Source organism: Amblyomma maculatum, chromosome 11 (genome assembly GCF_055883805.1).
Source record: "Amblyomma maculatum isolate TAMU_Amacu chromosome 11, ASM5588380v1, whole genome shotgun sequence".
In the NCBI taxonomy this organism is placed as follows: Eukaryota; Metazoa; Arthropoda; class Arachnida; order Ixodida; family Ixodidae; genus Amblyomma; species Amblyomma maculatum.
Window position 1 is genome coordinate 26,360,285 of NC_139354.1, and position 17,238 is coordinate 26,377,522.

A 17,238-nucleotide genomic window follows, 5' to 3' on the forward strand; every position below is an offset into this window, starting at 1 on the left:
ATCAAGTGTTGATTCCATTATAACGACCTGCCAACGTCTCGACCAGCTACAGTCCTCCCGATTGCAGCCCGGCTTCACTACTGCCCCGACCTCTACTGACCTCGATCTACGAGCCATAATTCGAGCGATAATCCGCGAGGAGCTCCAAGCCCTCAGCCCTTTCTGCCGGCACGGGTGCGATCATTCGTCTCCTCCTTCTAACGACGCCGGCCTCCGCCACATCATTAAAGAAGAGTTGGCCACTATCAACCACCCTGTCACACCTGATCCTCCTGCACCTCGCCCAGCACCGACTTACGCTCACGTCGCTGCATCCCCTCCTCCTTTTGTTCCCCCCCCCCCCCAAGCACCACCCTACAACCACATCAACGCCATGACGACGGCTCAACCGACGCCACCCTATTACGCTAGCTTGGCGCCCCTCTCGCCCAGTGTGCTATTATTGTGGAATTCGAGGACATATATCTCGCTTTTGTCGCCGACGCATTCAGAACGAGCAACGTGGTTATGACGCCTTCGAAAGTGACATACCTGCATATTATCAGCGACGACCAATTCCCAACCAACCTCGTCGATTCTCTCCACCGCCGGTATCCTCGTCTGAACCAAGTGGGGCTCATGTATCCCGACGCCGGTCCTCTTCCCCATACCGCCGCTCTATTTCGCCACTTCGACCAGCAACAGCTGTTCCTGTCCTTAATTCGGAAAACTAAGCGATGCAGTTTCCGGAGGAGAAACTGCACTTTGCGAACTTACAAAAAGTCCTCCTCATCGCCCGTACAATATGATTTCCGTTTTAGCTGAAGGATTCCCGGTCGAAGCTTTGATTGACACAGGAGCTGCACTTTCTGTTATTCATGCTGATTTGTGCCACCGTTTGCGGAAAGTAACGACACCATATGATGGACCTGAACTTCGTGGAGCAAATGGCGTCCCTCTGCACCCTTCAGCAAAATGTACAGTTCGAGTTGTTATAGACGGCGTCCGCCACCATGTGCAGTTTGCTGTGCTTTCACCGTGTGCGCATTTGATGATTTTAGGATGGGATTTTTGGTCAACCACTTCAGCGTTAATTTCTTGTGGCGACCGTGTCATCCATATGACAGACAGTGATTTTTTCATCTGACATATCTGCACGGCATCATTTCCTCATTGCCGCAGCTGATACTGTATTGCCACCACAGTGCGAAACATTTATTGCCGTTGTTTCCGAACACATCAGTGACGGGGATGTACTCATCGCACCATCTCATCGTCATCTTGCACGTGGAATCGCCTTCCCATCAAGTCTTGTACGATTCCGCAGCAGCTCAGCAATAGTAGCTGCCACGAACACTCCCCGTGAATCCCTCGTGCTGACTAAAGGAACTTCCCTGCCATGCATAGTGGATGCTCACCCTATCTCCATGATGGTGCTCACTGCCCCGCTACCTCCGCAACGTGATTCATCGCAAGTCTCTCTTTCCATGCTGTCGAAGACAATCAATCCGAACCTCATGCCACACCAACGACAAGAATTGCTGCAATTGCTTCAAGCCCACCAAGCCATTTTTGATGCCACTTCCCCACCACTGGGACGGACTAGTGTTGCACATCACCGCATCCTTACTGAAGGTAACTCAATTGTACGCCGACGACCTTATCGAGTTTCTCTCTCGGAAAGAAAAGTAATTGAAGAAAATGTCAATGACATGCTCCGTCGCGATATTATTCGTCCATCAACAAGCCCATGGTCCTCCCCAGTAGTATTAGTTAAAAAAACTGACGGATCGGCACGATTTTGTGTTGATTATCGCGCACTCAACAAAATTACCCGCAAAGACGTCTACCCGATGCCGCGTATTGATGATGCCCTTGACTCTCTCCAAGGTGCCGAATATTTCTCGAAATTGGACCTCCGCTCAGGTTATTGGCAAATACCTATGCATGAGGACGACAAAGAAGAAACCGCTTTCGCAACTCCCGACGGACTTTACGAGTTTAATGTTATGCCTTTCGGCCTTTGTAACGCACCCGCAACATTTGAAAGAATGATCGATACTGTACTTCGTGGTCTCAAATGGAGAACCTGTTTATGTTACTTGGATGACATTGTTATCTTTTCGTCAACTTTTACTGACCATCTCATGCGCCTGAATGAAGTCCTCACGTGTCTTGCTTCAGCAGGCCTTCAGCTCAACACCAAGAAGTGCCACTTTGCAGAGAAGGAAATTAAAATATTAGGACATCTGGTTAGCCATGACGGCATTCGCCCAGACCCTGAAAAAATAACTGCGGTCTTGAACTTTCCTCGTCCGCAACGGACTACAGATTTGCGCAGTTTCCTCGGCCTGGCGTCCTATTTCCGGCGATTTATAAGACATTTTGCAACTGTTGCTGCGCCACTTCATGAACTACTTAAAGCGCGCAGCCCTTTCGTGTGAACTGAACAGTGCAACACTGCTTTTAACGACCTAAAGCACGCCCTCACATCAGATCCAGTTCTTGGCCACTTCAGCGACAGCGCTCCTACCATCCTGCACACTGATGCCAGTGGTCACGGTCTTGGCGCTGTACTTCTGCAGTGCGATGCAACTTCACGTGAGAAAGTGATTGCCTTCGCCAGTAGGACCATGACTCCAGCTGAGAAAAACTACACCATTACCGAGCAGGAATGTCTCGCCGTCGTCTGGGCTGTTCAAAAGTTTCGCCCTTACCTATATGGTCGGCATTTCACAGTTGTGACCGATCACCATGCTCTTTGCTGGTTATCTTCGCTGAAAAATTTGACAGGCAGACTTGGCCGCTGGATTCTACGCCTGCAAGAATACCATTTCGACGTCGTTTATAAATCGGGCCGCCAACACCAAGACGCCGACACTCTTTCTCGCTGCCCGGTTTCGGAATCAGCCTGCTGTTTTTCTTCACAATGCATTTCCACCTCTGACCACAGCCGATCATCGCTTCCACCGATGCATATTACGGCAGTTTCTTTTGACGACTCTGAGAACAAGCACGCTCTCCGCTCACAGCAATTAGCTGATGCCTACTGTCGGCCCATCATCGACCGCCTTATCGGCGCTTCGAGCCCACCCAACGCTAGGCTTCGCCGCCAGCTTCGCAATTTCAAGCTTGAAGATGGCATACTACGCCGCTACGCGTATTATCCTGATGGAACTCGCTGGCTCCCAGTCGTACCGCGTGTGCTGCGCCCACGTATACTAGCGGCTTTCCACGATGACGCTACTGCAGGTCACCTTGGTTTTAACAAAACATACGACCACGTAAAAAGACGATTCTTTTGGCCTGGCCTGTCTACCACCGTAGCTAAATACGTTGCTTCCTGCCACCTGTGCCAACGTCGCAAGCGGCCGACTTCTTCCCCCGCTGGTCTTCTACAGCCCCTTCCCTGTCCCGCCACACCATTCGACGTAGTCGGCATCGACTTATATGGTCCCCTACCTCTCTCCAATAGTGGTAACCATTGGATTATAACAGCTGTCGACCACCTTACACGCTATGCTGAGACGGCCCCTGTACCGACTGGTTCCGCTGAAGAGGTAGCTAATTTCTTTTTGCGGTCAATTGTATTGCGTCATGGCGCTCCTCGGGTGCTTCTAAGTGACCGCGGGACGGCCTTCTTATCGACAGTCGTATCCGAAGTTCTTCGTGCGTCATCGGCCCTCCGTAAGACAACCTCAAGCTACCATCCCCAGACTAACGGTCTGACTGAGCGATTTCACCGCACCCTATCGGATATGCTATCCATGTACATCACACCGGATCATCGAAATTGGGATACTGTTCTACCATTCGTCACATTCGCCTATAATACTGCAGTACAGCGGACTACTGGTTACTCCCCATTTTTCCTCGTTTTCGGCCGTCCTCCTACTACAATCCTCGACACTTCCTTCTTTTCTACGCCCGACTACTCCTCATCATTATCAGCCCAGTTCTTATCCCGTGTGGCCAGATGCCGTCATCTTGCCTGCCTCAACACAGAAGCGTGCCAGCAAGACCGCAAGAGTCGCTACGATTAGAAGCATCGCGTCGTCTCTTTTCGTCCTAGTGACGAAGTACTGCTCTATACACCACTGCGCACCTCTGGCCTTAGTGATAAATTTCAGCACTGCTATCTTGGTCCCTACAAGGTAATCAACCAAACTTCCCCAGTAAACTACCAAGTCACACCTGTTGATCCCCCAGCTGACCGACGCCACCGTGGAACTGAAATTGTTCATGTATCTCGCTTAAAGCCGTTTGTGCGCCGCGGTACATCGGTTGGTTAGGAGCGGCCAGGCTGGCCGCTTCCGACCCCCCGGGCAGATTGTGCGAGCTCTCCACGGATCTTCTTTCATTTGTACATACCATGATCTTCTTCTTCCTCTTGTACATACCATCATCATCGTCCCGCGGCGCCGGCTCTGGCGCGCGCTTGGGTTTTCTCCATCAGATTAAACGCTGACACGGCATACCTTGCCTTGCCTTCACGGCCTTGCCGTCTGGACCTGGCCTTCTTTCACAATATATAGAAAGTACACTGAATTCGCAATTCAGCAAAGACGTACCTCTAACCAATGAATTGAACAGAGGAGATTCAAAGGGGAAGGGTCGAGAAGGAGCGGTCTAACGCGCTTGCGAAACTAACCCGCTTCTACAGGCGACGTTGCCTCATAACTGCCTGCTACCCTCCCTTCTCCACTTCATTTCCCCCAGAATTTAGCCTGAATGCATTGTGGCAGCTGCGTGGTGCTTACCCTCTTGGTAGGTATTTCACACCTATTTCGCAATGCCGACTCTCTTCTCTAAGGTAAAATGAAATTGGCCATCGCCCTTTTCTCAGTTCACTAGGTTACCAACACCAGTTTTTACGGTTAGAAAAGCCCGAACTAAAAAAAAAAAAGAAAATGATTAATGTTGATTAAAACCGACTTTATTGCAATTTTATTATTTGCAATAACGTTTGATAAAAGTAGTTCTGCAGAGAGCTCGCAAGAATATCCTACTATAATTGCTATAACTTCAAAAGTGATAACAGCTCAAAAGATGGGTATCAAAGGAAAGACAAAACAGGTGTCGATTTCAGCCAGAGTTCATGACGAAACCACCAAAGATGTATACTTCGTCTCACAAAATGTTTTTAGTACTGCAAAAGGCCGGGGCGCCATGGACCAAGAGCACTTGGACATTTGCGGGCGGGCGAGCGAGGCGAATGCGTTTCCCTTTTTTTTTTTGTACTTTGTAAATAATGTACAAAGCTCCCCTCTGCACTTCCCCTCGCTATCCTCTCCCCATCATTTTGCTTTCCCGCCGGCTGCAGCTTGGGCGCTTCAGATTTTAGATAGCAGTTGAAGCGGCCGGCAGCACTCTTTTCCTTCCTTTTGTTTGAATAACCACTACCCACACCACCTATAATAGGCAATTGTGTTCCCACTGTCACCCTTGCCGATTCGAGGGGTGTGTCGGAGCACAATTACTTATTACAGTGCGCATTTGAATGGGCCAGGGAGCCCCTGCCTTTCGCAGTGATGCAAATCTCTTGTGAGTCAAAGTATAGTATATAAGGGCCACATAAATAGCTTCCATCATATCGCACCTTTCCATTTTTGGTATCCACTTGAGCTCTCGTGAACGTATATCGACGATGTATCATCAACTCGCTCAAGCTTTCACTCTATCCAGAACAGTGAACAATAACAAAACAAGGTGGTACTTTGCATTTACGTTACGCACATTCGTCATGGCTGAATCGAGCGGCGGCGGTGTGCGTCGCCGCTCAAGTTCAGCCGTCTAGCACCCCGTAGTCCTGCTATCCGCTGTAGTCAAGCTAAGAACAGGTGAACGCTTCTCCCTGCGCACGGCTGAGAGAAGAATGGGGCTTTGAAAATCTACCCTCCAACAAAAGAAAGCTTCTCTACAAAGCAAAGGTTGGGTCGCTCGGCCAACTGGGGACAAGGCCGGTAGGCACTTTCTCAGTCCTGAATCAGTGGCGTAGCCTGGTGGCAGAATTTGAACTAATACCAGGATGGCCACCATGGGACCCCCGCCTTAATCGACGCCATCAGATATTCTTGATGCCTCCTCAGGTTTTTCGGCTTTCCTAGAAACACGTCTCACTATATGGCACTGGATAGGTACTGCTCGGCAAAGAAGCCAGTATATTTTCTATCCCACTAGCAATATGACTTCATTAGGTTTACAAATGATGATCGCAACAGTGAAAACTTTAACTCCAATTCTTCGGCCACAACTCACAGAACTCTTCAACTCCATATAGATGAAATCTTGCTCGATAAAACATATGTTGCATACACAAGAATGACCACTCACTTCTCTACACATTGACAACTTATTTAACCAAGCTTCCTCCAGCTAATTTTGGGAATAGAAATTAAAGTGCGATTCGGGTTTCGTCACGTATACAGAGCAGTAACGGACCATGTCAACAGCTTAAATGAACTAAATCAACCACATCAACGACGCAAGATGAAAGTGTATCATGCTGGTACACATCAAAAAACAAAACTGCGGAGAAAGCTGCCACTTTTAGCTTGTAAAATACACAAATTCAATCAAGTGCCTGCTTCAGCAGTAGTAACTGGAGTCACATGATGCTACTTGCTCCCCTAGGTCGACACCAGCGGCACCTACTTCAGTGGTGGAGCTCACACCCAGTAGGATGCAGTGCACTACTTCGAAGCACCCAATACCCTGTCCCGTCTTAGCAGCATCATTTGCGTTGCTCGATAGTTGTCAGGTCCGAAGTCTGGCCCCAGCTGCATAATGAAATCATAAATCAGATGATAAGCTCATAATTCTTACAGCGCCATGTGCCGCAAGCTTTCAGAAACGGGGCCACTTGCGATCACAGCAGACGGCAGCGCTTTGGAAGTCTGTTTCTCTCTAATCGTCGCTAGGCATAGATTACTTCGCATCAAAGTGACAGCGGAAGGCACTTTGTAATTGATCAGAGACGCATTATAGTAACTGGGCTACTCGATCATGAAACTTCCTTATTCTCAACTCCATTGTTTCATAGTAAAAGAAATTACTTTTTTGCGATGCCTTAGCACCAGTGCTAGCGTATGTGCATGATTTTACAAAGGGGTGAAGGGTGCTGCCATATTGGGGGGCTGGGCTGCTCTCGTAGCACAGGAAAGTGTTGACTGGCCCCCCTTAACAGCCCACTCAAAACGGTTTCTCCAGGGGTTGTGAAATATTCTATATGCGTGCACAAGAACACGGACACTGCACCGGTGGAAGCTGCTATATGGCTGCGAGCGGAAACTCCCCACCGTATGTGTCAGCATTGCACAAGAAGCATTCATTTTTGAAATTCCTGTTCGCAGGGTCTATTGCTATTAAAAGAAAAACAAATTTAGCATGGTTTTCTCACACCGGCGCAGAGATCTGCTGTATCGCTGATGCGGCCGGCTTTTAAAAGGCATGACCGCTGCGGCCATCGCAGTGGTGCTTACAGTGGTGTTGGGAACAGTTGCCATCAGACAGCGGCGGTTGCGCCGCATGTGGATCTGTGGACAAGAACTAAATCGTACTTCACTACAGTCTGTGTTCTGTTTTCAGAAACCTGCGCAGGAGGGTCACTGCGAGTAATGCTGGTCTTTGAGCAAGTGTGAACACACTAGAGTGCATCAGCAGCTTATCAAAGCCAGCACAGCAGCAGATGATATGGTGGCCGTTGTCAGTCTCTGACGTGGGCAAGTATTTCAAAATGGTGGTCGCTGTCAGTGGGAGGAGCTTCGCGCTCTCAAACTTCGTATCGGTATCGGAGATAATTTTTCGAAATATCTTGCCCAGCCCTGGTACGAGAGTTCGCTGAACCAGCACGTTTTGAGGATGCTTCATCGCACAGTCCTCACAATCCCTGCAGTGAAGCATCCTAAAACAACGAAGGGTTATAATGCGTCCGAAATGTGATGCATGCTGGATAATCCACCATGACGATTTCATTGGCAGCAGACGGCGGGCAGTGCAGCCAGACTGGAGTGAGTGCCTTTTCGTTTTAGACGGTCTGCTGAGCAAACATGCGGCTTTTCGTGTGCTGTCCTTAGTGCGTGCAAGATCTTCCAGTTAAGAATGTACGCGTCAACACTGTGCCCCAAAAAATCAGGCACACTGTGAAGAAATGCAAAGCAGTACGGCATGGACCTGTTCACGCTACGCACAGACGACCGACTGCACTATGCGTCTGGGCCTGTGGCCGCCCGGCAACATTCGTGACTTCTAGTTCGAGCGAGTAGTTTGATACTTTTCCGGATAGGCATCGATCTCCGTGTTGGCCGTGCAAGCCATTCGCGTTGGCGTCGCTAGAGGGATCCTTTGCCTTCTCACACTCGTGCAGACATATTTTTGAATTGTGAAGAACCCGCAGTCGGCCTATCCGATCGCGTCAGCAGTCTGCGCGCACTATGCGAACATGTAGACGTGGATAGCGTGACAATGACATGCTGTGTCGTCTGCTGCCAACGACATCATCATGGCGGATTACCCAGCATGCATCGCTTCTTGCAAGCTCGCGGTAGGGCGACTCTACTCGTGGTGCTGCGAAAGCGTCTAATTGAGCATATCCGAAAAATGAGGAATTTGAATTTTCGAGTCGGTGAGTCACACTAATTGTTCTGGTATATGCCATTTAGAAACACCGCGGGGTAAAAGTTTGAAGAAGTCAAGACCTGCGACAACTAGTGTAAATCTAAGGTCGATGACTGTAGTAGTACGCCAAAACAAAATTCATTTCGATGGCGGAACACCTTCCTGATTGTTGCTGCGCGGTACTACAGATGACAGAAATGTCCACGGCATATTTTCATTGTGTGAAAGAGCTCCAAGCGAGAACAAAAAATTTAGTTGACAAGCAAAAAGCAAAATGTACGCATGCGCAGCCGCTGACGTTCACGGCCGCTATTCCCGAATTTCAAAATTGGAATCGAAATTTGAGGATGCAACATCGTCTTTAGAACCGCTGCTGTTACAAGACGCTTCCGTAGATGGCACCAGCTTCACCAGCGACGCAATCCACTGTCAGTGCAGCTGTCAGCCACGAGCCACGCAAAACATTGATTGCATGGGTATAGTGCTCTAGCATGGGCTCAACAGCCGCCGTGTACTCCTCACCCTCATGTAAACACAGAACAGACGACTCGAATTCCATGGCGTCTCCTCTTCAGCAGCTACGCAGCAGATTGCCTGGTATTAGGTTTTAAATAAATACCTAGAAAAAGTCGCTCAAAAGGATGATGGCTGTCACCATGGAGCACTATTTTGTATCTGCTATTGCTGTACTAATTTCTGGCTGGCTGAAGTGTATAAGCCCCCCTCCCGGCATTTTCAATGGGCGCAGTGAAACCAGCAAGATTTGTGAAGCAGACAGATGACAAATAGTATAATGCTTTGGCAAGCTCTTTTTCTTAGCAGCAGCAGTGAGATCTCTCCATTTGAGTGCTAACTCAGACTAAATAATTTTGAAAACAATCCAAAGGTCCCATTAAACAGGTTGCAAGTGCAAAAGTGCTTATGATCTGCTCACTCATTTCCAAAAACTTCATCAAGCTTCGACTGCATTTCTTTTCAAGTAATGCCAACTTATTTTCTGGCTGCTTTCACAAGTTAATGTCCACAAATAATTTAGCGCTCTTCTTTCCTTGTCGGACATTTATAAAAATCTTTCACCTGCGACACGGTAGCTTTGGTTATTAAGGGTTTCCATTTGTACCTGAAAATATTATTGAAGTGAAACTATTTCTATGCTTAACTTTTTGTCACTTAAATTCTTGATATTTCCTTGTAAATACTAGAAACATTAGGTGATATTTCTATTTACTAATGCGAAAGCATTACTTCGCTATGTTCAGAGTTCTGTCCGCAGGCCGTGTCCGCAAAATCGTGTCCACAGCAGTTGTAATTCAGAAGTGCTGAGGTAAATAAGTGGTGTCAATCGATAGAGGGTGACGTAATGATGTTGCCAAAAAATAATTAGGCCAATAAGTTAATTAGGTAATTAATGAGAATAACTGGTTCGCAGGAAAGGAAAGGCACAGTATCTGCTGAACTTGTTCTATGGACACCTGAATCACGTGTAAGGGATGGAAGTGACAGCGGAGAGAAAGGGGTGCCATAGTGGACATGATGTCAAGGATGTAACGTCACGCAACCGGAAGTAGAGCCGAAAAAGGGCATAGGAAGGGATTGGCGCGCAATTTGTAGGTACCAAAGACTAAAATGGGCAAACAAGAAGTGAATTAGGCAACTACAAGCAACCAACAGCAGCATCCGTGCTTTCGCATTACTCCAATTTAGATTCTGCAGTGCTCTTTAATTTTTTTTAAGTTGCCACCTTTGCAAGATTTTTTCACTGATATTTTCTTTGTGGATTGCAGTTCTACGTTAGTTCTTTAATTGTGCATATAAAACAAGCAGTTTCAGCGCGCAATTTGTAGGTACCAAAGACTAAAATGGGCAAACAAGAAGTGAATTAGGCAACTACAAGCAACCAACAGCAGCATCCGTGCTTTCGCATTACTCCAATTTAGATTCTGCAGTGCTCTTTAATTTTTTTTAAGTTGCCACCTTTGCAAGATTTTTTCACTGATATTTTCTTTGTGGATTGCAGTTCTACGTTAGTTCTTTAATTGTGCATATAAAACAAGCAGTTTCATTATTTTCCTCATTAATTTTTCTTTTTGTATTATAACCCCAAATGTTCTAAAAATATGCCGTAATTTTCACCATAGGTTGAATTTCAGAAAGAAAGTTTCATATTACTGCCAACTATATCTATTTGAAATGCATTATAAAATATTATCAACCAGTATGTTTCTCAGCTTCAGTTTGGTGTCCTTTTCCAGTAAAAGAAATAAATAAAAATGATATTAAAGAAATGCTTGTTTTCTCTACAGTACCATGCTATGTAAAGAGATCGCTGCTCCTTTCTGTGGGCCATGCGAGATGAAGTGTTCATGTTACCAAAAAGTAAAAATAAAACTAATTTGAATGAACGAAGCAGAAGACACAAAGGACGATGAAAAAAAAGAGGAAATTTAGTCACACTCACAAAAGTTACCCAAATGCTTTATTTATAAAACTGCACTCTTCTTAAAAACACGTATACCAAATCTTTCAAGCGTTAGGCGTTTAAATACAACAGAAATGCAAGAAACCACACCCAGTGGTTCTATGCACTATCAACACTCAAATCGCTTTTCTCTTGACTACAGAAAGAAGTAACCGCATATCACGTCAACTCATCCGAGTTAAACTTGCGACGTCGTCTAGGGATACGACTGCTGGTTATTTGCTATGCACCTCGACCAGGTGAGTTTTCTGCTGTTTGAGTAAACACTCCAAGCTCTCCATCTCCGCATCATGTGGCTCGGTTTTCGAGACTTGTGTTACAACTTGTCAAGCACAGCAGTTTGGCATGAGTTAGGTTTGATCGCAGACACAACCTTGTCAGGTTTTAACCTAACCTCTGGTGTTTTCACCAGTACAAACAGTTTCTTTTCCCTTACAGAGGTCAGATTAAGAAAACCTTTCCGTAGGAGCCGATCGTTCAGGTGACACATGCTCACGACACAGGGCCTGTCAATGCAGTTTGACGAGCAAGTGCCAATGCTGACTGCATCTAAACTCTCTGAACGCTTGGCTTTTTTTGTTGGTGCAGGGGGGTTCTGGTTCCTGTTCTGCCACCGGCGCTTGTGAGACCTGTACTGCCCCTGTACAGACGACCTCGGTGGAGCACGTTTGCTGCCCTGTGCTGTTTTTTTTTTTGCCTGGGCTGGTGTCTTTGCTGCCTCATCGTCACATATGGCAGGGCCCACCGGCCTTTGCCCAGGAGTTTGAGGCATCTTTACTGAGCCTCCCAAGTGTTGTGCAAAGCTGGCACTTGGCCTTTGAGACATAGGACCTGGGGCCTCAGTGTTCCCACACAGTATGCGCGAAGCTATCGCTGGCATGGACTTCACAGGTTGTGATTGTCCCTGTCCAATCACAGAGGTCATTTTAACACCAGACAAGACTTGTCGCGTTGACACTGAGGGCACCACGGAAATTGGTGCAGATGTTAGGCAGATGGGTGATTTTTGATGAAGAGGTATCATCTTTTTGACAATGGGTGCCACAACAGGTACAGCTTGTTGGCCTGGCTGCAGAGGCTTCTCAATCACCTCCCCATTTTTGATGTAGCGTATTGCTCGCGGCATGAAGCAGAGCTGCTTTGCTACTGAAGTGCCTCCTCCGATGGCTGATGAGGGTCCTAATGGTGTTGCAACCTGATTACTGTCTGCTACGCATTTTACCCCGACTGCCGTGCAGCCAGCCGGCAATGTTTGCTTACTGCTGAAAACCTTGGGCTGCCCTTGAAGCGTGTTAGTGCTAACAGGTCTGGTGCTGGAGCCAGTTTGTCCGCCTGCAAAGACAGCGACAGTGGCAGTGCTGGAAGCTTCACGGCCAGCACTGGTGACAGGTGCAGCTGGTTTGACGCACTGGAGAATTTTGGGCTCAGTTTTGTGAGGAACAGGCACATCACGTGCTGGGAATGGTGTAGCCAATCGATCATTGTCAGCATCTCTGAAATGAAGCTTGCCTACATCTTTTCCGACCTCGTCTTCCAAAAAATTCTTTGAGATGTTGTTCTGACCCAAGAATGCTGTAATCCCAATCTTCAATTCATTGGAATCGATCATCGGGACTTCGTCTGACGATATGACAATGTGACGAAGCAGGCTGTGAGATGCATTAACACTCTGATCTCCTTTTGCAGCATCTCTGCTCAAGTTTTCTTTTTGACAGGCATTAAGGATTGAGTCACCTACAGGTTTTTCTGGAGAAGCACAGTCTTCCTTAGTGGAAACCTTCACAGGGGATGGCAGTGTGTCGATTTGAAATTGGCTGGGTGCTGATTTTTCCAGCCATCCTTCTGGTTGGACATTGCCTGCTGGTTCCTCTGAAGTGGGCTCAACCTTAATGGCAACCTTTCCAGGTGGTTGCAATGGCTTGTTGTGATTGGCCAAATTTTCTCTCCTTTTCTCTTCCTGGGCATTCACCTTAGAGTCACAGGTTCGTCTGTCTGGAGAACCAGGCTCTGCTTTGATGGCATGCATGCTGGGACCCTGTGGTCGCTCCTCTGCATGCTTGTCTCCGGCTTCCGTTTCTGCAGTCAGTACAATACTTTTCATCCGTTCAAAGAAGGACGTCAATGTATTGTTTTCTTTTTCTGAGAACAAGTTAGGTTTTTCCATTTTGGACTCCTCAAAGAACTTTATTGCCTCCTTGAGTTTATCCGACTTGATAGAAGGCATGGCATTTCCACTTGAATGGCTTGCAGAGGATGCTGGCTGTGGCTCAAACACGTTTCCTTTCCTTGTTTGAAATGAACACAGCTCTTTGATATCACTTTCCTCATCACTTTCTGAGCATAGGTTGCACACAGAGACCTGAATATCTTTCATATGTGGTGTTTTTTCAGGGATCCCTTCTTCGCATGCCTCATCGATCTTGTTGCCTATGGCTTCAGCCTTCGTCCCACCATAGTCGTTCACTGCTGTAACTTTTGGTATCTGTTTGGACTGGCCAGCTTTTGAAAGGCTGCAAACCCCCACAATCTTAAAGCCATAACCGTCATCTTTTTGTTCTTGAGGTGCTTCTGTTTGTATCACATTTGGTGTCAAGCCATGCTGTTGTTTCCGAAACACTAGTGTACCACAGTTGCTCTGTTTCTCCGAGACTGAGGCTATTATACTCTGCCTTGTGTTTGGTGGCGGTGCAGTAGACAGGTTTTCCCAAGTTTCTCCGCTTGTACTGCAGCCAGGTGCAGAACTGGCATAGGTCACTGCCAAAGTACATTGCAGTGAGTTGCTGGCTGTGGTACCCCTTTCAGCAATGGCCAGACTGTTGTCATCTTTTGTGCAGTTCTCAAGCTTGGTAACCGGAACTCTCTCACCTGATGGCCTTGGTAGAATAAAGCGAGGTGCCTTAAATCTCTGTGAAGAAGGGTTCACAGCGGCCCTAACTAGGCCGCTATCAGGCAATGAGGTTGTCATGTTTTGATAAACTGGTCTGATGCTGGTTGCTGCAGCTACCTGGGTCGACGACTCCCTGGCACAAATGACGAGATTCTCTGGAGGTAGAGGGCCACTGCTTGGCACTCTTTGGATTGTGTAGAACGTACCATTTTTAATTTCTTTCACAAAAACGGCACCTGATGAGTGGGCACTGGCTGCACTAATTTCATCCCTCCTTGGTGGTGCAGGTGATTTTACAGAAACCTGAGCCTTAGATTGCAATTCTGGCAGATGGGCAGCACTTTGCGTAGAGGTGCAAGGAGCCACAGCTGATGGGGGTGTGGCTGACTTCACAGAAACATTGACCAAGCACTTCAGTTCTGGTAGCTGCGCAGCTCTTTGTGCAGGAGGGCACGGAGTCACAGGTGAGGAGGGCAGGGAGTCGCAGGTAGTGTGGCCGACTTTACGGAAACTTCGTCGACCGCATACTTCAGTTCTTGCAGCTGCGCAGCTTGTTCTGCTTTTGGCTGTGAATCTTGCAAGATAGGTTACCTGAAAGTAAACACCGAATAATGAAATGGGTTAGTATATCTATAAATAAATATTCTCTTGTAGGAAATGCATTTGGATATTTTAAGTATCTCCTATTGTGAGCCATTGTCAGTTTCACTCCTAAGGGTTACCAACAGAATGATGCCTATGAGCTTCAACCTTGCTGCTGTTATCCAGCCAATAGCGAAACATGCAAATCTGTCCAAGTAGGTTGGCAGAATCACTAAAGAAAAGGAAGCTAATGGCCATCTAGTCACTAATCCCAGCTAGGAAATATTTGAAGACTGAAAGTGGAGTCAACTTTTTTTGTAGAGTTAACTTTTTTGTCAGTCCCATAATGACACAGCAGTCATAAACTGGCAAAAAAATTTAGCTTTTTTTCAGGGAGTATCTTGGCAATACCGGTATCAGTTGCCATCTCTGGTGGTGTCGCAAAAGGAATTGGACTTTTTAAGGTCTGCTTATGTTGGCCGATAGATTGAAGATAACTCTATGCATGTTCATTGTGCAGAGTGTTATTGTGGACACACGAGTTTCTTGCTTTAGATACGTGGATCCTTGTTTGCAGCATGCATGCTAGATATTTTTTTCGTTTCCGTCTTTGCCTTGACATATATTTTTCACTTTATTTTTTGTTAGAATTTTTAATTTTTTTTATTTGTTATTTGTTGTGGCATTGGTGTTCCTTTCTGCTTCTCTACAGCTTTGCTCCATGTTTGCTTCCTAGAATTAAAAAAACTATGGGGGCACTTTGGCAGCCTAAAAAGCACTAGGCAAAAGCCTTCGAAATGCTTTCGTTCCGCATCTTTCGCCTTAGTCCCAGCAAAAGCCTGGAGCCGCCGTTGACACATTCGTTCATTGATTCTCCGCCTTTTGGTGTTAGGGGAATCTGCCTTTCTGTGCTTATCCAAACCACTTGGTGCGGAATTACTAACCCACTTGGGAGCCATCCGACTCAATTATTCAACTGCCACAGATGGCAAAGGAGTGCTGTCGCAGAACGTACTCGCTCGGCCTGCCGGTGTAGGTGACATCGCTGTTGTTATGCACAGCTGCGCACGTGCTTCGGAGTGAGGAGGATGTGTGCCGGTGCAGGGGAGGGTCACAGCTTGCACTGTTCCAGCCTTTGAATGTAACGGATGGACGGTCACCGTGAGTATGAGCGCTTAAAGGCTTTTGCCTTAAAAGTTGAAAGAGAGCTTGTGTTCTTATATTCTCTCCAGGTCCGTGTTTACGCTAATAATGTTAGATATGACTTCGCCACGTCACGCAAGTGTTCGCATTCACTTCTTTTGCTTCACCGAACAGCACCCGGAAAACAAGATTATGTCCGTCTCTAAAACGGTGGAACCATCCTTCGGAGGTAACAAAATCTTGCATTCATGTGCAGGGCGAAACCGGCCACCTTCACCATGATGATTGGGCCACTTTGTTAAATGTAGCCTTTTTCTGTTGTTGGAGAAATCTGATTCGTATGCCTCCTCAACAACCTTTCTATTGCGGACGTACGTCGACAATGTGCTTGGCAGAATACCATGCTTTTTCATGATTTCCACTTTGCTGACCTTCCCTTAATCCACTTCATGCAAAATATCCTCTTTCCCCTGCACTATTTTGGCACAGTATTTTCCACACAAACACATCTCAAGGACACAAGCTCAAGGCAAGCGGCATGCAAAACTAGTACTCTCAACACCAATCATCGCTTGGAATCACCCGCTGCACAAAGGAACCAGTTGGTACTGTCCTATGCCTAACCTGCCCAGTCCAGCCTCCCAACGCTACGCCAGGGTGCCGCTGGTCCTGCCACCTGTCATCCAGCCATGAAAGCTTCAAACAGTAGTTTTCAACAAAGCTTGGCAGCACGGAGTTCAAATTATGGGTGGCAGCACCAATTTCTGAGTGAATTAACGAACTGTTATACACACAGACTTCTATGTAGTGTGGACCAGAACACGGCGACTAGTTCGAATTATCCAAAATATCGAATTAACGAGCTTTTACTGTACGCTATTAACACAGTAAAACACAAAAAACTGGGTACAGTTTATTCTGTGGTGCCTTCAGCAGCTTTTTAAGCAGGCCACACAGGAGCCGCCGCAAGCTATAGGTCAGCTGGGATCCTTACCCAGAAAAAGACTGTAAGAAACTGGATAGGATTCTAAGGTTAGCTGTGCAATTCATCGTAAAAAAATATGGTTGTCTTCACTCCTCCTCAGAATTATGTCGGCTTGCAAATATCTCTCAGTTTAAAATTAAGGTCCAAGTATAACAGATTGAAATTTGTTATTATTCACAAGGAAATAAGAATCGATAAAATATTTTGAAACAGTTATCAATGAAACCTGTGACACTGCCATAGCATCCATATTTCTCCTACAGTAACCCGCAACGATACAATTAAGTATAGTCTCTTCCCCAGAACGATAAAGGACTGGAAAATGCTTCCCAATTTCAGTTTTGTTTGCTTATATTAAAGCTTTTCTGGCTAATTTGGACAGTTTTGTTTATTTCAAGGGCAGAGTGGTGAACAAACTTCAAGGGGCCTTAGGAAGTTTGTTAAAGTGAAAGTTTGCCGAAATGAAATGAGTGCGTGGAAACTTATTTTTGTTAGCTTCAAGAAACATCCAATGTTCAAATCGTATCTCAACTCAATTTGTCCCTGCGCTCATTTGCAAGCGAAGAA

General features: G+C 46.6%; 1 protein-coding gene across 3 annotated transcripts in view; it reads right to left on the minus strand.

Annotated features, from left to right (window-relative positions):
* Window positions 1-11,048: 11,048 nt before the first annotated feature.
* Window positions 11,049-17,238, minus strand: part of LOC146173203 (uncharacterized) — a 54,894-nt gene continuing 48,704 nt past the window's right edge. For all 3 annotated transcript variants that reach the window (XM_084584736.1, XM_084584735.1, XM_084584734.1), the window contains one exon: window positions 11,049-14,552. In XM_084584736.1, coding sequence (XP_084440862.1) covers window positions 11,391-14,039 — 2,649 coding nt within the window. In that variant the 5' untranslated portion in view covers window positions 14,040-14,552 and the 3' untranslated portion in view covers window positions 11,049-11,390. The remainder of the gene's footprint in view (window positions 14,553-17,238) is intronic.